This window comes from Pseudophryne corroboree, chromosome 3, assembly GCF_028390025.1.
Source record: "Pseudophryne corroboree isolate aPseCor3 chromosome 3, aPseCor3.hap2, whole genome shotgun sequence".
Lineage (NCBI taxonomy): Eukaryota > Metazoa > Chordata > Amphibia > Anura > Myobatrachidae > Pseudophryne > Pseudophryne corroboree.
This window is the reverse complement of record NC_086446.1, coordinates 794,410,535-794,431,888: the sequence shown is the minus strand read 5'-3', so window position 1 is coordinate 794,431,888 and position 21,354 is coordinate 794,410,535. Positions and strand designations below refer to the sequence as shown.

At 46.6% G+C, this 21,354-nt stretch overlaps 1 protein-coding gene across 1 annotated transcript in view; it reads left to right on the top strand.

The window, feature by feature from the left end:
* Positions 1 to 21,354, top strand: part of LOC135056898 (VPS10 domain-containing receptor SorCS3-like) — a 1,027,710-nt gene that overhangs the window by 788,197 nt on the left and 218,159 nt on the right. The window contains 1 exon segment of the mRNA XM_063962650.1: positions 20,593 to 20,682. Coding sequence (XP_063818720.1) covers positions 20,593 to 20,682 — 90 coding nt within the window.

Genomic DNA, 21,354 nt, shown 5'->3' with positions numbered 1-21,354 from the left:
CAGTTACACAGGTGAGTAACCCACAGACCTCAGTCCTCCTTGTAAGGCCATTCATCACGGACTTCCCGAGATGTGCTGAGGAATGTGTACAGGGTACAGTCTATACTCTATACTCAGATCATGTGACAGGTCCCAAAGGTTAGTAAATATAAGGGCTGCAGATATTACTGGCTTCCTAACTCACCTATAACTGTCTGCGTCAGTAAAGAGGATTCACCATTGGTCAGCTGAGATGAGTTTCTGCTAAGCCTCTTCCTTCCCAGGTCAGCTCACTGTGAGTGTCCGGGCTGCTCTCTCTCCCTGCACACATTCAGCAATGCAGCATTCACCAGACTCCTATATACTGGGGAGAAGAGACGCCTCTATTACTGCAAGATACAACAATACAACGTTTGTAAATGCTTCTATTTTATGCAAAAAAGTTGAAGGCTTTTAACTAGATTAATCATACTGTAGGTCCATATTAGTACAGATGGGTTCACAGTTATCTTGACTAGTTTTCTGCGCCTAGGCACAACATGACTTATTAGCATAAACCCTTCATCTGTTGTTCTCAGCTCACATTTTGTTATATGCCTGCATGTTCTAAGTATGTGTGTATGTATACAGTATATACAGGGGCGTCAGAACATTTATAGGTTGGGGGGGCAAGATACAGATGGAGCCACGCTCATCTGAGGTGGCTCCATCGCAAGCATGTACACCCGGCGTGACTAGGCGATCCATCCGCCTAGTCACGCCGGGAGTATACAGAGACGCTCCCATTCTGAGCGTCTCTGTCTGGGCACGCACGCACGGTCGGACGGAGACGCTCTCCATTCAAGTGAATGGGGAGCGTATCTATCGTGGGTGTGTGCATCCGGCCGGCCGGAGATGCTCTCAGCGTCAGTCACGCCCGGGTGGGCGCGCCTAGTCACAGACGGAGCCACGACTAGCGTGGCTTCATCTGTAGATTGTCAATTTGGTGCCCCTGGGGTTGGAGCCACTGGGGAAGAGGAGGTGCGGCACTATGGAGATGAAAAGAAGACAGCCTAACGGCGGGGAGGAGGCCGCACCATGTAGATGGCGGAAGCAGTCTTGATCCCGGCTGTAGGGAACCCGGCAGTTAGAATACGGACGCCAGGATCTGATACTAGTCTAAATGCCGACACCGACATCCAGAATGGGAGCAATATCCCAGCGCCGGAATGCCAGCAACCAGGATCCAGAATGAGGAAACACTGCACCGCAGGAAAGGTAAGCCGCGCGGGGGGGGGGGGGTTAGATTTAAGGCTACGCCCCGGGCCGGTTAGGGCTGGGCTGCGGGGACAGGGGATTAGGGTTAGGCACCCCCCTCGGCGGGCCAGAGTTAGGCTATGGGGTGGGAGGGTTAGGTTTAGGCAGTGGGGAGAGGGGTTAGGTTTAGGCACCTCCGAAGGGTGTTTAGGGTTATACACTAAGGGGGGAGGTTAGGGTTAGGGGGGTGGGGATAGGAGAGAACACTCTTTACACACCCCTGTTGGATTTCTAATCATCAGGATTTCGGCGTCTGTATTTCGAGCGCCGGAATCTCATACTGATCCCGTAGATGGAGTCCCACTGACGGAGGTGCTTTGATGGGGGAAGGAGGAGCCTGGGACTGCAGCATTGCACCAGCAAGCACCATTGTGTAGGTGAGGCTGGAAGCCGGGACCCCTGGGGAGCAGGCAGGGCCGGCAACAGAAATATTGGGGTCCACTACACAGATATCTCTGGACCCCCTCCACCACCTCGACCCCACATCCCCCCATCCCCTGCCACTACAATTCCCCTTAGGGGAGCAGAAGAGAGAGTGAGGGTGAAAGGATCAGGAGGAGAGAGAGGGAGGAGGACAGGGGGAGAGAGGGAGCGAGTGGGACAGATACCTGATTGCACAGCACAGTCATGGGTCTCTCATGGAGGCGGGCACTTTTCGGCATTAGGCCATGCCCCCTAATCATCCGCGAATCACGGCACTGCTTTGTGGCTGTGGGCCGGCCCTGGTAAGGGGAAGGGGTGGTGTGCATCCCCTTTTGTATATATCAACTGCCCTTGGGAGCAGGCGAGAGGCTGCACATACTGCTGCTGCTCCTAAGTTCCTACACTTGCACTCCTCCTGTATATCGGCGCTTCTCATGTTTGGGGGGGTGAGCTGTCCCCTTGCCCCCCCTGTTCCGACGCCCCTGAGTATATACCACATATCCATACTTTGCCTGTAAGCACCCTGAGGAAAGCATAGCACTCAAATAAGCAGCAGAGTGGTGGAAACTAAGGGAGTTTGGAATAGATAATAGTAAGGGAAGGAAAGCATATGAGGGGAAAGGGCCCTGCTCGTAAGAGCTTACATTCTATTGGGGTGGGTCAGACAGGCAGGGTTGACACAGGACAGACAGTAAGCATGGAACTGAGGGTAAGGTTGAGAGCTGGTTGGCTTTGCTGGATGTTATTCATTTCACCTGTCAGTGGTTTTTATGTTAAGCACTGAAATAGGGACTGTCCTGTGAAACTGGGACATTTAGGAGGTATGTATCCCTCTTCCTATGTATTCCCATTCTTACCCGCACTTTCCAGTTAGGTTTAGGGTGCGGGGAAGGGGGGGTAGGTGTAGGTGCCGGCTGGGGAGGTTAGGATGTGGGGGAGAAAGAAGGTTAGGGATAGGCACCTAAAAGAGAGGGTAAGGGTAGGGTAGGGAGAGAGTCAGACTACTTATCGCCCCTTGTTGGGATTTTGACTGTCGGGGTGCCGCTGTCTGTCTCCAGACCACCCTGTCTGCTTGCGTGTAAGGTTTTATATACAGTATCACTATGCCCTATTGTATAACACCCTGAAATATCCTTGTATTAATAATAAGAATTATAAATCCTATGGCATTGCAATGTAACAGTCCATCCGTTTGAAAGAGCACCAAAGCGAGCGCAAAGAGCTTTACGAATATTTGTTTCCGTCTACTGCAGCTGCAATTTGCATGGCTGACTTTGAGGCGTACGACTGACAATGGTAAAAGGGCGTTCCTCATTCAGTTGTCCCAGCAACGGAACGCTGACTGCGTCTGGTTGTACTTGAGAAGCGGCGCTGATAAAACCAGCCCAGAAACTGTGACAGAATAATCTGGGGAAGACAGATGTGTATAATAGCAAACAGATTTGTCCAGAAAGATTCATTCCTCTTGGCTTGAGGCCCAATTAAACCCGTAAAAGCGAAATTCCAGAAAATTAGATTAATGAGAAAGTCATTAGCAAGCGGAAAGCCAGATAATTTTGCAAGAACACGGCTGATGATCACAGAGCAAATAATTGGATGACATTCATTAAATCTGCACTAAAACACAGGATTTAGCAGAAAAGCCGTACTAATCCCGGGATTTACAATTTTGGCTACTTTTCCTGAAATTGTATTTTTAATCGAAATGCATTAATATAGCTCTTCACTTTATCTTTATTACAATTCTATGGCTGGGGCACGGGCAGTACGTCTCTGGATTGACAAGTACGGTTCTATCGGCCTTGTATAAAGGGCGCCGGAATCGTGTGCAAAAGTATAGTAGAATCTTGTCGGCAGCCCCCATCTTCCACAGCATAATTGTCATGTAAAATCAGTTATTGCCTGTATTGTGTAAGTGCGGCATTGTACTGTACTGTTATCTTTATTTAGCAAGCTATAGGCTATGTAACCCGGATAGTGTAGTGCATGTGTCGCAGGCTGTCCTATTGCTATCGCCATTTTAGGACGGTATTGTTGGAAATATGTGTGTATTTTTGTAGAAAAATTAGTTCAGGATCTCCTGGGGGTGGGGGCAGTGGTGGGGGGCGGAGTTTGGGGGTAATGCGGGAGGGGCTTTAGTGGACAGGGCACCTTTGTAAGAATACAGAATATTGTGTGCGCCTTAGGCACGCGTGCCAAAAAAGGATGTGTGGCCACGCTGCAAGAGGTGTGGCCTTGCAGGAAAAGACTAACTTATACCTCAGTTTTGCAACCTGCACACCCAGACATTGGCAACCACGGGGTAAAAAAATCCTGATTCATGCCCCTTACATTGTTTGCCATTTTTACTCCTTATAGTAATGCCCCTTACACAATATGCCACACACCGTAATGCCCATTGCACATTATGTCATACACCGTAATGTCCCTTACACATTTTGCCACACACCATAACGGCCATTACACATTATGCCACGCACTGTAACGTCCATTATGCATTATGCCACACACTGTAATGGCCCTTACACATTATGCCACACACTGCAATGCCCCTTACATATAATGCCACACACCACAATGCCCCTTACACATTAAGCCACACACCGTAATGCCCATTATTATTATTATTACATTTTATTTATAAGGCGCCACAAGTGTTTTGCAGCGCCGTACAAAGGACAGTACAGGGAGACAAAACTTAGCATTACAGTAAATAAATAACAAAATAGAGTACAGGTAACAGAGCACCACAATTCTCAAAACATAATACAGCTTAGATGTAAGTAGCGAGGGAGTAATCATCGTACTACTTGGGGCTGGCGGCCATAGATAGAGATGAGCCTTTACCAGCAGGAGAGAAAGCGGGTAAAGATGGTCCAGAGTAGGAGAGAGCTGCAAGTGATATGTGTCGAGTAGAGGGCTTTGACAACAAGAGGAAAAGAGGGTCCTGCTCTGAGGAACTAACAATCTAGTAGGAAGGGTGCAAACAAGCGGGAGGTAGCCTGATGGCAGTATGTAAGCAAAGCAGAGATGGTCAAGGCATGAGGCAGGGGGATGGAGGCACGGCTTCAGCACTGGGTTATGCATCGGAAGGGTACGCTTTGATAAATAGGGGGGTTTTCAGCGCCCGTTTGAAGCTTTGCAAGGTCGGGGAGAGTCTAATGGAGCGGGGGAGCGCGTTCCACTGAAGGGGTGCAGCACAGGCATAGTCTTGAACTCGAGCATGGGAAGCAGTGACCAGGGCGGTGGAGAGGCGACGGTCATTGGTCGAGCGTAGGGGGCGGGAGGGAGTATAAAGGGAGAGGAGGTTGGAGATGTACGGAGCAATGGAATTAGAGATGGCCTTGTATGTGAGGGTGAGGAGTGTGAAGAGGAGTCTGTAGGGGAATGGGAGCCAGTGGAGGTATTGTGGAAGGGGAGTGGCAGATGTGGAGTGGCGGGAGAGGAAGATGAGCCTAGCTGCGGAGTTGAGGACAGATTGGAGGGGAGCGAGGTGGGAGCAAGTGAGGCCAGTGAGGAGAACGTTGCAGTAGTTGAGTCGTCGGATGACCAGTGAGTGGATGATAAGTTTATTTGCAGTCTGGGAGAGAAATGGCCTGATGCGAGCAATGTTGCGTGACTGGAACGCATTACACAATGACACGTACCCCAATACCCATAACACACGGAATGCGGTCACTATACCGATGCCGGAATCCCACCCAGTGGAAAGCCTGACAGTCAGCATGGCATGGGTATCCATGACACCCATACAGTGGGAATAGAACCTGTGGCGAGCGCAGCAAGCCAAAAAGAACCCAAGGGGCTTCATTCCACTCCCCCCGCCACCCCCACCCATGCAATCTAAACACTGGGATCCCGGCATCGGTATGGTGACCAGCGGCATCCCAACCACCGGTCACCCATTCCCAACCTTAACACACGCCGTAATGCCCATTACACAATGACACACACCCTAATGCCCATTACACAGTGTCACATGCTATAATGCCCATTACACAGTGTCACATGCTATAATGCCCATTACACAGTGTCACATACTATAATGCCCATTACACAATAGGCCACACATCATAATGGCCACTACACATTATGCCACTCTCCGTAATGCCCATTACAAAATGACACACACCTTAATGTCCGTTACACATTATGCAACACACAGTTATGCCCCTGACAACATTTTATGCCCCACACACAATAATGCCCCTTACAAATTATGCCCCACTGTAAGGCTAGTAATTACAGTACTTGCCCGCTTCATGCTCGTTGCCAAGGGTTTCATGCTCGTTGCCGGGGGTTTCATACTCTGAATTCCATGCTCATTGCAGGGGGGCTCATTTCACTTACATACGCTAGAAGTCAAGTATGACCTCTAACATCTGTCTCCTGCTATGCGGCGTCTATATTTGGAGGGCCTTTTAAACACAGGCAGCAGGCGGTTGCCCCCGCAGCCCCTGGTACTTCCAAGATACTGTGGGGGAAGCGGGTGGCTAGGTACACAATGTGTTTCTCCCTCTACTCCGCACCTGACCACCAAAAGAAAAATAAATTGCTGGCACCGGTGGGAGGTTCCAGAACGCCATTCTCAATTAAGTCATTTTTCAAAAGAGCTTTAGGAACAGCGTTCCGGACTGTTCTGCCAGACAAATAGCCCTGTGTGTAGGCTTGAGGATATAACAGATCTTCTGTACACACCAGCAGATGCCTTACAACTACAAACCTGTGGAGTGGTTTTATTGAAGATAAAGCAGGTACAGCTGTACTCACTGTTACACATGCTGGTAGATGAAGCTTGAGTGGAAGGGGATGTCATACAGCTCACCAGCCAATGAAGTTATGTAGGTACCTGGTAGTGGTGCAGGATGCTGGAACAACATCTAATACAACAGGTAAATACAGGTCTTCCTGGAGCTTCACTGCCATGATGATGTCATCAAAAGCCTCAATAAGGCCCCAAGTTTGGGAAATAGTGCTGTAACAATAGAACTATTTCACCCCTATAGTTGGATGGTAGTATATAATCTGAACCCATTATTATAACTGTTTTTTAATTTTAGCAGATTAAGGGGGTCATTCCGAGTTGATCGCTAGCTGCTGTTGTTCACTGCGTAGCGATCAGTGAAAAAAACAGCTAATCTGCGCACGCGCGTCGTACAGGTACAAAGTCCATTGTGGTTTTGCACTGGTTCTAGCGACGATTCCAATCACACAGCCAGCCGCAAGGAGATTGACAGAAAGAGGGCATTTCTGGGTGTGAACTGACCGTTTTCAGGGAGTGCTTAGAAAAACGCAGGCGTGGCTGGACGTTCGCTGGGCGGGTGTGTGACGTCAAAAGCCGTCCCTCCGTCGTTGGAATCAACGCACACGAAGAGTAACTACGGGGCTGGTCTTGTTTTGCACAAAAAGATTTTGCAGGCGCTCTGCTGCACAAGCGTTCGCACTTCTGCAAAGCAAAAATACGCTCCCCGGTGGGCAGCGACAATGCGTTTGCACGGCTGCTAAAAACTGCTAGCGAGCGATCGACTCTGAATGACCCCCTACATGGAGCTATTCTGTAATAAATATATCACTGTGCCCTGTAGTCGGGTACATATTTTCCCTCAGGAGCGCATGATTTTCACCAGTAAATAGAGAGCAATAATAGCTAGTTAGGCAGCAAGCAGTGCCTGGGTCTATCGCAACATCCATCTGTGGGCCTAATTCAGGCTGTTGTGCGAATTCGCAAGGCGGCTGATTATTGATAGACTGCACATGTGTACGGATTGTAGTGCGACATGTGCGCGGCCGAACTGCGAAATAAATCAGCGTCTTTTTTTGATCGCTAGGCATACGCAGGCTGATTGACAGGAAGCGGACGTTTGGGTGTGGTAACTGGCTGTTTTCTGGGAGTGTCAGGAAAAGCGCAGACGTTCCCAAACGTTATCAGGCAAGGTGTGTGACGTCAGCTCCGGGGCGATCAGCCTGTTTGTATCGCACTGTAGGAGTAAGTCCTGGGCTGCGCACAGACTGTAAAAAACATTCGATGGTGAGTGAGTTGCGGATGGATTTGCAGCTGACCGGCGTTCGCAGAGATTTTTGAGCGGTGTACGCAGACTTGCACGGGGAGGATTTTCACTCTGTCTGGGCAGCGACTATGTGATTTCAAACTTCTGCAAATTAGCCGAGGAGCGATCAGGTGTGAATTAGGCTCTGTGCCCTGACCATTCCTCACTGCACCTCTATCTCACCAATGTATCTATAGAACGTTTTGTCACCTGTTCTACTGACTGCGCTACCTCTTCTGCATGACACGGTAATGGGTGTTTAGCTTTTATCCTCCCTGCAGTCTCTCAGGCGTGGATTATCAGATCTACTCTAAAAAGGTCTACAGTCAATAGGTCTACCACTAATAGTAGACATGCATTAGGTCTACAGGGTCAGACAGATAGACATAGAATAGGTAGACAGTAGAAAAGGTTGATAGGGTTAAAAGATCGAGAGGGTCAAAATGTCGACATGGAAATGGTTGACGTAAAAAAAGTACTGTAGACTTTTTTTTTCACTTTTCTGCTACAAACAAGTCCCACTAGTGTACTACATTCCCTCGCATGGCGAGCAAACTTCGAGCAAGGTGTCTCGCTCTACTACCTTGCGCTCGGCATGGGTTACTATTCCCAGTCGTAGTCCACATGGATGGTAAAGTATAAAAAAGTTTTAAAAAAGATGGAAAAAAAAATTGTGTCTACCTATTGAACTACCTACCTTTTACGTGTCAACCTTCTGACCCTGTGAGCCTAATAGATGTCTAACATTAGTGGTAGACCTATTGACTGTAGACCTTTCTAGTGTAGAGCTGTAGTCTGGATACCGTCTTTCTCTTATTTCCTACAGTATGTGCAGTTTTCTGAGCACTTATAACGTCTGCCGCTTCCGTGGAAACCCGTATTGTCTATCTCTTCTTTTTTCTTCTACCAATATATCTTAAAAAAAGAGCACGTTTCTTTCTAAAGTTCATACTCTGGTGAGTTGGCCGAGCTACCTTAAACGTTAGCGCTGCCTGTATAATAAACCACACTGGCTGACGGTCACCCAACCCCAAGGTCTCTCCTACAGGCACATATACTCTGGAGATGAGACCAGTTTACACCGTATTTCTTGTGTGTTTTTGCTCTTTAAGAGTCATTTGTGCCAATTCTGCCAATAACTGCATCAGTCACCACAACATGCACTGACTGATGCAAAAATGGGGCCTATTTATCAATAGAAACTAGATCGCAATGATAAGTTTTCATTTATAATTAAGGGGTCTATTTATCATTAGAATGGGTGTCGTAATTATAAAGAGTCGTCAGGTTCTGAATGTTGACAGAATGACATGGACGTTGGGTTGATGGTGAAAATGTTAACATTCATTAATGTCAACATGATTGCAATATCGATGTGTTTATATTGTCGACATCGGGATGTCCACGTACATTCATTTGCATTTGTTAACCTAATCGTAATGCTAACCCTAAAAACAACACAACAATGTACAACATTCTGTTGTCGAAATTTTAATTGTGGATCTAATGTCCATGATGACACTTAGAACCTGTCGACATTCTGAAGGTCAGCCTGCCCTGTACGTGTTATAACTTTGCTTGCCCATTTTGCAAGCTACCTGTCCTGCTTTAGTCTGGTGGCCCATATCTGAGACATCACATACTTACATAGACCAACTGGGGTTGTAGCATCTGGGAGTAGCCGTGTCGGCTCTAATCAGTATTACTGTTTGCTGTGCTTCAGGGTAATCCCAGAGAATATCTCTGTGTCAACCTGCATTACATTTCTAAAGGTAATTAACCATGCTTAGAAATTGCTGAATTTAAAATGTATCTCAAGGTGAAGGGACTTCTTGTATTACCCATATTTTTTTCATAACTATTTTTTATTCATCTGAAATCATAAAAAGTCTGATGTATTGCTACTCTGTGGAAGCTCTGTCCACTCCATGTGAGCTCTCTTCACTTTATAATCTGCTTTTTCCACTCTATTTTAGCTCTGTCCACTCTATTTTAGCTCTGTCCACTCTATGGCAGCTCTGTCCACTCTAGGGCAGCTCTATTAACTCTGTAGCAGCTCTGTCCACTCTATTATAGCTCTGTCCACTCTATGGCAGCTCTATCCACTTTGTAGCAGCTCTGTCCACTCTATGGCAGCTCTATCCATTCTGTAGCAGCTCTGTCCACTTTATTATAGCTCTGTCTACTCTATGGCAGCTCTGTCCACTCTGTGGCAGCTCTCTCCACTCTATGGCAGCTCTATCCACTCTGTAGCAGCTCTGTCCACTTTATTATAGCTCTGTCTACTATATGGCAGCTCTATCCACTCTGTAGCAGCTCTTTCCACTCTATGTCAGCTCTATCCACTCTGTAGCAGCTCTGTACAATCTATGGCAGCTCTATCACTCTGCAGCAGCTCTGTCCACTTTATTATAGCTCTGTCTACTCTGTGGCAGCTCTGTCCATTCTGTGGCAGCTCTTTCCACTCTATGGCAGCTCTATCCACTCTGTAGCAGCTCTGTACAATCTATGGCAGCTCTATCACTCTGCAGCAGCTCTGTCCACTTTATTATAGCTCTGTCTACTCTATGGCAGCTCTGTCCACTCTGTGTCAGCTCTTTCCACTCTATGGCAGCTTTATCCACTCTGTAGCAGCTCTGTCCACTTTATTATAGCTCTGTCTGCTCTATGGCAGCTCTGTCCACTCTGTAGCAGCTCTGTCTATTCTATTATAGTTCTGTCTACTCTATGGCAACTATTTCAACTTTATAGCAGCTCTGTCTATTCTAGGTCAACTCTGTCCACTGTTTGGCAGCTTTGTCCACTCTGTAGCAGCTGTCCACTCTATGGCAGCTTTGTCCACTCTGTGGCAGTCTTTCCACTCTATTGTAGCTCTACCCACTTTATGGCAGCTCTGTCCACTCTATGTTAGCTTTGTCCACTCTATGTTAGCTTTGTCCACTCTGTGGCAGCTCTGTCCACTCTATAGCATCTCTGTCCACTCTATAGCATCTCTGTCCACTCTGTAGCAACTCTGTCCACTCTATGCAACTCTGTCTACTGTATGGCAACTCTGTCTACTCTATGGCAGCTCTATCCACTCTGTAGCAGCTCTTTCCACTCTATAGCATCCCTGTCCACTCTGTAGCAACTCTGTCCACTCTGTAGCAACTCTGTCCACTCTATGGCAACTCTGTCCACTCTATGGCAACTCTGTCCACTCTATGGCAACTCTTTCTACTCTATGGCAACTCTGTCAACTCTATGGCAACTCTGTCTACTCTATGGCACCTCTGTCCACTCTGTAGCAGCTCTTTCCACTCTATAGCATCTCTGTCTTTTCTATGTCAACTCTGTCCACTGTTTGGCAGCTCTGGCCACTCTGTGACAGCTGTCCAATCTATGGCAGCTCTGTCCACTCTATGGCAGCTGTCATTTTCTGCTTGAATTTCTCCAGGTTTGAGTTTTTCTCTGTTTGTCCATATCATTGTCCTTTAATGCAGATTCTATGAGGATGCCTTCCTCAACAATTAGTATATAATCTCTGATGTGATCCCAGAAATCCTTTCCTGAGCTAGTCTTAGTATTTGTATTGCTAGACGCATTACAAGCAATCTATAAAGTCCCAAAGGAGAAGCACACGTGATCTAGGGGCATATTTATTTTTACATGTGGTGTGCCCCCAACTGTTAAGATTATGCATACTGTACAGTATGTCTGATGTATCACATACATACACTTTGTATGAGGTCCACTTAGCTATATATACACACACACACACATATTTAAAGTGCCATAGACAAGCCATGCGTAGTGTGAAATATTCAGTAATTGTGCTAGTGTTTGGATACAACGGTGACTTTTAGTTGCGATGTTACACAATTAATCTCATAGCAGTGATCGCTTATTACAAATTGTTTCCAATGAGCTGTGCTACCTAATTGTTGTTTAATCGCTGTGTAGCGCAATGATATTAGTCACAAGTATCCTATTCTGTTCACTTGAGCTTCAGGCAATTAATCACCTCCATAGAATCTACTGGGACAGAAGGTTAATTCTTGATCCCAAGAGCTCTGTTAGGCAATAAGGGGCTGGGAATGCTCATTGGAAACACACAATGCATGACGTTTGTGTTTGGGAGATTAATCTCAGGACATGAATCACATAAAACTGCAGGAAAAAAATCACTCAGTACCCTTAGGCGATTAATCGCGTGCGGTTTAATTGAGCAACTCAGAATCGTCTGTGCAGCCCTAATTTAACATGAATGTCACAGATTTAGTAGAAATGTTTTAAATTGCAAAGAAAATGACTAGATGGTTGGAATGTTCTAGACTCAGAGAATAATGGCCCTCATTCCGAGTTGTTCGCTCGCTAGCTGCTTTTAGCAGCCGTGCAAACGCTAAGCCGCCGCCCTCTGGGAGTGTATCTTTGTTTAGCAGAAGTGCGACCGAAAGGATCGCAGAACGGTGTCTAAATTTTCTCAAGCAGTTTCTGAGTAGCTGCAGACCCACTCCTACCTTGCGATCACTTCAAACTATTTAGTTCCTGTTTTGACGTCACAAACACGCCCTGCGTTCGGCCAGCCTCTCCCCGTTTCCCCAGGCACGCCTGCGTTTTTATCTAACACGCCTGCGTTTTTCAGCACACTTCCGAAAAACGGTCAGTTACCTCCCCGAACTTTTCCAAAGCGTTCGATACTGTACCACACATGAGACTTATCTACAAGCTACAAGAATCAGGGCTAGGAAGCACAGTATGCACTTGGGTCAAAAACTGGTTAGATAATAGGGAGCAGCGCGTTGTGGTTAATGGATCTTTTTCAACTTGGACTGAAGTGCTAAGTGGTGTGCCGCAAGGCTCAGTATTAGGACCGCTATTGTTCAATATTTTCATTAACGACCTAACAGAAGGTCTAGAGAGCATGGTGTAAATTTTTGCAGATGATACCAAATTGTGTAAGGCTATAAATACAGAGGAGGATGCCGAGTCTCTTCAGAACGACTTAGTTAAATTAGAAGCTTGGGCAGCCAAATGGAGAATGCGCTTCAACTAGTGATGTGCACCGGAAATTTTTCGGGTTTTGTGTTTTGGTTTTGGGTTCGGTTCTGCGGCCGTGTTTTGGGTTCGGACGCGTTTTGGCAAAACCTCACCGAAATTTTTTTGTCGGATTCGGGTGTGTTTTGGATTCGGGTGTTTTTTTCAAAAAACCCTAAAAAACAGCTTAAATCATAGAATTTGGGGGTCATTTTGATCCCATAGTATTATTAACCTCAATAACCATAATTTCCACTCATTTTCAGTCTATTCTGAACACCTCACATCCCACAATATTATTTTTAGTCCTAAAATTTGCACCGAGGTCGCTGGATGGCTAAGCTAAGCGACCCAAGTGGCCGACACAAACACCTGGCCCATCTAGGAGTGGCATTGCAGTGTCAGACAGGATAGCCCTTCAAAAAAATTGTCCCCAAACAGCACATGATGCAAAGAAAAAAAGAGGCGCAATGAGGAAGCTGTGTGACTAAGCTAAGCGACCCAAGTGGCCGACATAAACATCTGGCCCATCTAGGAGTGGCACTGCAGTGTCACGCAGGATGGCCCTTCAAAAAAATACTCCCCAAACAGCACATGATGCAAAGAAAAAAAGAGGCGCAATGAGGTAGCTGTGTGACTAAGATAACCGACCCAAGTGGCCGACACAAACATCTGGCCCATCTAGGAGTGGCACTGCAGTGTCACGCAGGATGGCCCTTCAAAAAAATACCCTGCTTAGGCTCATCTTAATCATTGACGGACATCCAGAACTTTTCATCCACGGCTGGTGGGATTAACCTCTTGGAGTCTATAGGGGACACTAACAGCCCCCCCCCCCCCCCCCCTCCAGGCAGGCCCGGCAATTCCATACAGCGCCTTAACCACTCTCACCTCCCTCTCTTTTACTACCTTGTGTGAAACTGCTTCGGCTTTTGTGAAAGTACTTCGCGCGTGCGCAGTGTGCACCATACACATGCGCAGAAGTGCCAATTTTTGGCCTGATCGCTGCGCTGCGAACAACGGCAGTTTGCAATCAACTCGGAATGACCCCTAATGCGTAGTTGGTATTTTCTACTTCTATGATTTTTTTTTCTGCGTTTTAAGTTCCTATTATCTATGTGTAAAGCTATAGATCAGCCGCGGATTGTCAGTGGTCTTATTCTTCACCTGTTTGTTTTGAATTTTTGGTGTCAGAAATTTCACAAAACATATTTAGTGTACTGGAGATAAAAAAAGATACAGTAGCTGCAGTATCACCTGTATCCAATAGGTGGCAGTATACAGGGAAATCCTACTCACAACGCTAAATGTGGGTGAATAGGGGCTCATTCTGAGTCAAACATGACCGCTTACACCCTTCCATGCCTCCGCAGTAGCCTGCTTCCAGTACTTTCTAATGCAAATGGCAGAATCCGCCCGTGTATGCCAGTAATCCGTGCTGCTGCATGTGGAAGGCCAGCCCCGCCCGCTGTTCTTATGTCATCATTATTATTTGGTCTTACACCCACCGATTGCAAAGAGACGGCTAAAATGGACGTCCGCCATACGCACGCTGCGACACTACCACAAAACTGTTCCGTGCATCCACTTGGTCATTGCCCAGTGAATATGTACGCAGATTGATTGATGGGGGGGGTGAATCAAACACTGGTGTGTCACAACCATGTTTGAGGCGTGCCTCAACCTGTCACTGCATTGCCTCACGCAGCTGCAAAGGCTCCGGCAGCTTATTTGCAATGAATAACCTTCAACCATTCGGTAGCGCAGATGTCCGATGTTGCAACAGATGGTGCAGATGGCTGCATCATTATAATAATAGTTTTCTTTATATAGCGCTCTCTCTCTCATAGGACTCAAGGTGCTTTACAGACAATAGAAAAATCTAGAAAGTACTGTAGGAAAAATTCCAGGGTGGAACCCGTCATTTTGGGTAATAAAGTCCATACGGTATCTATTCGGGATGTAGACTGCCGGTCATAACACCAGCAGGCGGAATGCCGGCCAACAGGGACTATTCCCACGACACACAGAGTGGGAATAGAACCCCCGAGCCGACAAGAAGCCCCTGTTCCCCACCGGGCATCTACTAAGCTGGGATCCCGGCATCGGTATGGTGACCGCCGGTCTTTCGAATCCAACCCATCCATTCCACCTATGAAAGGTGCCAGGCAAGGCAGCCATGTTGGGCGAGTCACGTAGGGTTACCCTGGGTGGGATAGGACGTGCCTAGAAGAGATGACACAAAATGGGGAGATTGCAGCAACTTAATGCTAGGAGTAGGGTCCCAAACATAACAGTCTGGTCCATGTATTTTGCATGCCATCGACGAACACCAGGTGAGTCAGCCATGTTGGGCGCGCTACAGAGGTTGCCCTGTGTGAGATAAGTCATACAAAGACCCAAGGCATATATGTAAACAGTGGCGTTTCTATAATGGGTGCAGTGTGTGTGGTGCACACGGGCCCCTGAGTCCAGAGGGGGCCCACACCGCACATACTCCTCCCATTTTTTTAATACTCACCTCTCCGGAGTCTCGCGCCGACATCACCGGCGCTATTAAAACCCAGTAAAAATGGCGCTGCGGCCATTTTCACGGAGTTCTGCGCATGCGCAGTAGATAAATGGCAGGGTACGCGGATAGTAGAGGTAGAGCATACAGTGGGGGCTACAGTAGGAGAGCAGAACACAGAGGCGTAACAGGAAGCAGTGGTGAGGACAGTTTAAGAAAAGAGTCCAGCATTGTAAAAGCCTGAGTAAAGATTATAACAATGGGAGGAGATGTGGGCAGGGAGGGGTTAAACCTGTTATAATGAAAAAGAATAAAATGCAGTAACCTGCATACATACATGCGGGTGTGGATCATAGGGCCAACAGTAACTACGTCGACCACCATTGGTCGACAGTGATTAGGCCGACACCTGAAATAGGTCGACATGGTCATTAGGTCGACATGAACACGGTCGGCATGGAAAAGGTCAACATGAGTTTAAAAAAAAAATTATGTCGTTTTCTTCGTAAAGTGACCGGGAACCCCAAATAGTGCACCGTATCCTGCTACAGCTGCCCTCGGCACAAGTTACTATTCCCAAAGTATGGAAAAGTTCAAAAAATGTGGCTAGAACGGGGCTGGTTGGGTAACAGCCTGGCAGCTGTGTTCTGTACCAGCTGTAAGCGGTGCAATTCTTTTGCTGGGAGACCAAGGTAGAGGGCATTTCAGTAGTCTAATCGAGGTGATACAAATACATGTAAGACTTTTGGCAGATCATCTGAGGGAATTAAGTGCTTGATTCTGGCTATGTTCCTCAGGTGAAAGAATGAGGATTTGATTGTGGCTGATATCTGATGTTTAAGTATCAAGCCACCATCCAGGACAACGCCAAGATTCTGCGCAAATGGTGGTAGGAGCCTCCTCTTTCAATACAGTCTTGGGAAGGTCAGGCCTAGACATCGCAACCGCGGACACACTTGGACTCTCCTTGGGGATTTGTGATATCTCTGAACGCACAGTTGTATTTTCCTCTGCTTTTAAAGGGAGGAGTGCTTCCATCCTCATGAGAAGCTGAGCTACCAGTCATGAACATAGGCCAAGGCCTTAGCCTTTCCTTGCCACTTTGTGTCGCGAAGGGCCTATTGCCAAGTTTACGTTTCTCGTCAGATAATTTCTTTTTTACTCTGATTATTAATTGTTGCTTCTTGGATTTTACACGCCCTCTTTGACATTAGGCATTGGCCTTAGCAGACAACGTTGATGGAATTGCATTGTCAATATCATGACTGGTGTCCGCAGCAGCTTCAGCACTAGTACTAGGAATTGGAAGTGGTTCCTGATCTTCCACTTTTTTTCCCTCCAAATTGTTGTTCTCCATTTCACAGGACAGCACCCCTTTATATTACAGCACACAGAACAGTGCCACTTTATTTCCACAGCACCCCTGTATACGTGCAGCATACAGGGCTAGTGTAGTGTTATTTGAACAGCAACACCCATATATTTTACAGCATACAGCAGTGTGCTTTTAATTTTTAACAACTGCACCTCTGAATTTTTACAACATACAGGGCCAATGTAATGTTATTTGAACAGCAACACCCCTATATTTTACAGCATATAGCAGTGTGCTTTTAATTTTTAACAACTGCACCCCTGAATTGTTATAGCATAGAGTCAGTGTAATATTGTTTGAACAGCCACACCCCAATACTTTACAGCATACAGCAGTGTGTTTTTAATTTTTAACAACTGCACCTCTGAATTTCTACAACATACAGGGCCAACAGCACCCCTATATTTTACAGCATACAGCAGTGTGCTTTTAATTTTTAATTACTGCACCCCTGAATTTTTACAACATACAGGGCAAGCAGCACCCCTATATTTTAAAGCATACAGGAGCAGTGTGCTTTTAATTTTTAACAACTGAACCCTTGAATTTATATAGCATACAGGGCCAGTGTAATGTTATTTGAACAGCAACACCCCTATATTTTACTGCATATAGCAGTGTGCTTTTAAATTTTAACTGCACCCATGAATTTTTACAACATATAGGGCCAGCAGCACCCCAATATTTTACAGCATACAGGAGCGTGCTTTTAATTTTTAACAACTGCATCTCTGAATTTTTACAACATACAGGGCCAGCAGCACCCCTATATTTTCCAGCATACAGGAGGGCAGTGCCCCTGCACCCTGTACAACACAGTGACAGCCAGGACAGCAACACCCATGTACAGCTGCAGCACCCGGCAGTAACACCAGTGACTGCAGCAGCACCCCTACAGAGCACACACTAACCCCACCCGACGCCACCACCCACAGAGAGAGACAGAGGTCTGTGTCCCTCACTCTCCAAGTCCGGAGTGAAAATGGTGGCAACGTGCGGCTGTTTATATGGAATCCAAAACCTGCGAGATTTCGACAGCGGGATGATGACGTTTTGCCTCGTTCTGGTTTCCGAGTCTGGCGGGAAATCCCGAGTCAGACTCGGAGCATGAAGTTCGGGGGGGTTCGGTTCACAGGGAACCGGACCCGCTCATCTCTAATACATACATACATACATACATACACACACACACCTGTGAGTCAGCTACAGCAGCCTTCATTCACCGTCACCAGCACACGTACAATGTCTGAGCTGGAAGACAGCTGCGGGCGCACATTGGAAATTGAGCATGCTTGAAACTCTGCCAGTTCCTCCGAGTAATTCTTTCCCTCATTACAGCAGGTGTTATTGTTCTTTATCTGTCTTCTGTCAATATCGTAGATAATACCGGTTTTCTCCCTGGAGCGACAATATTACTGCAAAGCGTGTTCTCCTTTTAATGGAATTGGATCCTGGCGGCCATGACACACAGCAGCTGTTGCCGATATTCACCTCTCTATCACCATGTGTCACCCAAACGCTGGAATTCCTTCTATCTCTCTGTGTAGGGTCTCATAATGGAATCTCTGAGTCAGCTCCGTGTTTGGCCGATCGCCCTGCGTCGTTCTCAGCACCTTCCAAATGACCAATATCTCTGTCACTTGTGAGCTGAGCTTTTTCTTTTTTTACTGCACATAGATCAGCGTAATAGCAAAGCATTTAAACCGGCAGCCGATGCGTGTATTTAATGTGACATAAAAGTCTTACCTGACACGACACAGTGAAATCTCTTTCAGAGTAACATCGGATCTTCTGTAAATGTGTTGAGCGGCAGCAAGGAATATGTGATATGTGCTATATAGTGGCAGGTGCTCAATTAGCTTAGTGATATCACTCAGGTGCTTGAAGGGGAGGGGTATTTTTAAGCAAGAAAAAAGCATTATGTTTCCCCCAGCACCCTGAATGATACCAGTAACCAGATTGAAATCCTACAAAATAATAGAATTCAGAGATCTTGGTTACATATATTTGCGCAAATGTATGAATGAGCCCCCAAGCCTCGTCAAGGCCTCTCTGTATATTGCGGGTCCCTAACGCTATAGCTAGGTACAGGGTGCGGCACCCCAAAAATCAGCATAGGCCAGAAAGCCCAGCGCAGCACACCAGTGAAAAAACTATAGTGTTAGTGAATTAGTGTTAGGAAGCCGAAGCTGTGTACAGAAAGTGATCCAAAAATAATGAAATGTAATTAAAATAGTGAAGAGATTAGTAAGTGATAAGTGTTAATAGCATGTAAATGTATGCCACACCAGAGCCATCCAGCCCGGCCAATCCAGGGCACCGCACACCACACCTCCAATACCCCAATCTGGGTCTATGATTAGCCAGCAAAGAGCCACATGATAATGGCTCCTTACTTGAATTTATCTAAACTAAGAGCTACCTACCTTGGAGCAACCCCATAATGCTCCATGTGGCATGTCAGGACCTGCACCTCCTCCTAATGCAGGAACCTCTCTGCCTCTCACAACAGACATATATAGTGGCAGATGCTCAATTAGCCTAGTGATATCATTCAGGTGCTCAAAAGGGAGGGGTATTTCTAAGCAAGAAAAAAAGCATTTTGTGCTGCTACCAGCCCCATCACCTGCGAATAAATCCGTACTGCGGCTGCTGTCGCAAGACCGCAGCAGCACTTGCCCTGTGGCTTAGACATATGCGCAGCGGCAAAAAATCCCTCCAATGCGTACAAAAGCAAATTTGCATCATTTATGAATAAGGCCCTCTGTATGGACACAAGCGGGACGTATGCATGGTGTTACTTATATGCAGTAAACATCTGTATTGAGTCCGACTCAGAAACGGGGCTTATATAAATTTATTTGGGACATTCCCAGTTAGAAAGGTTATGGATCAATGGGTCTACCTGGATAAGGTTGGCAGTCAATAGGTTGACCACTGTTGGTCGACATGGACACGGACGGAATGGGAAAAAGGTCGACACATGAAAAGGCCAACATGAGTTTTTTGGTATAGTTTTCTCTGTAACATGACCAGGAACCCCAATTATGTGGCTGCTTTTTCTGCGCATATTAGTTTTTGTGAGATACGTTTATGTGATCGCCGGTCATAGCACCGATGCCAGGATTCCGGCAACTGAAAATCCTGCATGTCGGCATGCCGACCAGCAGGGACTATTTCCACTCGTGGGTGTCCACGGTACTCATGGAGTGGGAATAGAACCTGTGGCGAGCGCAGCGAGCAACTGTGCTGGCTGCGTGGTGAGCGCACAAGCTCGCAAGGGGCTTCATTGCGCCCCCCCCCCCCCCCGCCGGCCATCTAGCAGCCAGGATCCTGCCGACGGTATTGTGACCGGCGGTCACACATACCCAACCCGTTTTTGCCTCTCATCATTTATATATGTAGTGTGTGGATGATCTTATCTCCTTCCTGGCGCAGTGAGGGTCTCTCCTTGTTGGTAACTGGTTGGCGTGTTGGGTGTTGGGTGATAGGTGTGGTTGTTTTTTATATGGGCGGAAAGGCATCATTGTCAGTGAATATGCGTGGCGCAGGTGATGGTTAATGAGTACTGACTGCGGCAAGCTAGTGACACCACCCAAGAGGGAGGGGCCTGGCGACTGGAAGTCCTACTGGCGCTAACTCTAGCTGGTGTCGCGTGTCAGGGCGGATGACGGATAGGTGCTTTTGTTGCCACCTTTTTACTCTTCAGCCCCTTTACCAGTGTATTTCAAATACAATATGGCAACATTTTTGCAGAGTCTCCATGTGTGTTTATTTGTAGATTAAGTGGTAATTGGTACAAGTGTGAGATATCATTGCACGTGATAAAATCCTCAGTCAACAGTCATCTTATGCTGTTAGGTCTGCTTTAATGTAAAGGTCAGACCATCATGTGCCATAATGCTGAGAGATGAAAGACTAACAGAATGATGTAACTCTCTTTCCAGGCAACCTCTGGCGGAAGAGCAAGTTACTACGTGTCCTACAAGCGAGAAGCGTTCGCGCAGATTAAACTACCGAAATATTCCCTGCCAAAGGTATCAGAAAGTGTTCTATATCCGAACTAGTGCCATGTCGTCTTACATTGGTTTATTGCTTTCCCATTAGTCTGCAATGATAAATCAGATAATCACATGACTTGAATATAACTTAGTTCTCGAGTTAAAGGAATTAAGGCCACATTACCTGGTAACTAAGCAGCATCGTTAGTCTGAATTATGGGTATTTTAGGAGTTATGGATTATGGATGGTAAAAGGGGGTTATCCTGGGAAAACTGGGACACACGGTATCCCTATTTACAAAGGATTTCCACCACAACCCTCCAGCGAAGATCAGAACTTTTACAACATTAATATATTAAATTCTTACCCAAACAAATTAGAACCTAATATCTATAGTAGTAACACCGAGCTGGTAACACTGACTGACAGTATTCGGAAATCTCTATTGTACCACTCATTCCAAACAAGGCAATACAGTACATAGGTCCTCAGCCTGCCCAATACTTAGTGTTGGAGCGGTCCATGCAGATATTTAAGGTAATCCAATTTATAGGGGCTGACATGTGAATAAGTAGCGGATGGATTCAACAAAATGCTAGGAATATTCTGCTGCGCTTTGTGACACGAGGGCTTATTTATGACGAAGTCCGTTAAAGCCAGGGAAGTAACAATCCTTAGCTCCTCTGCATATGGCGGCCATTTCTTAT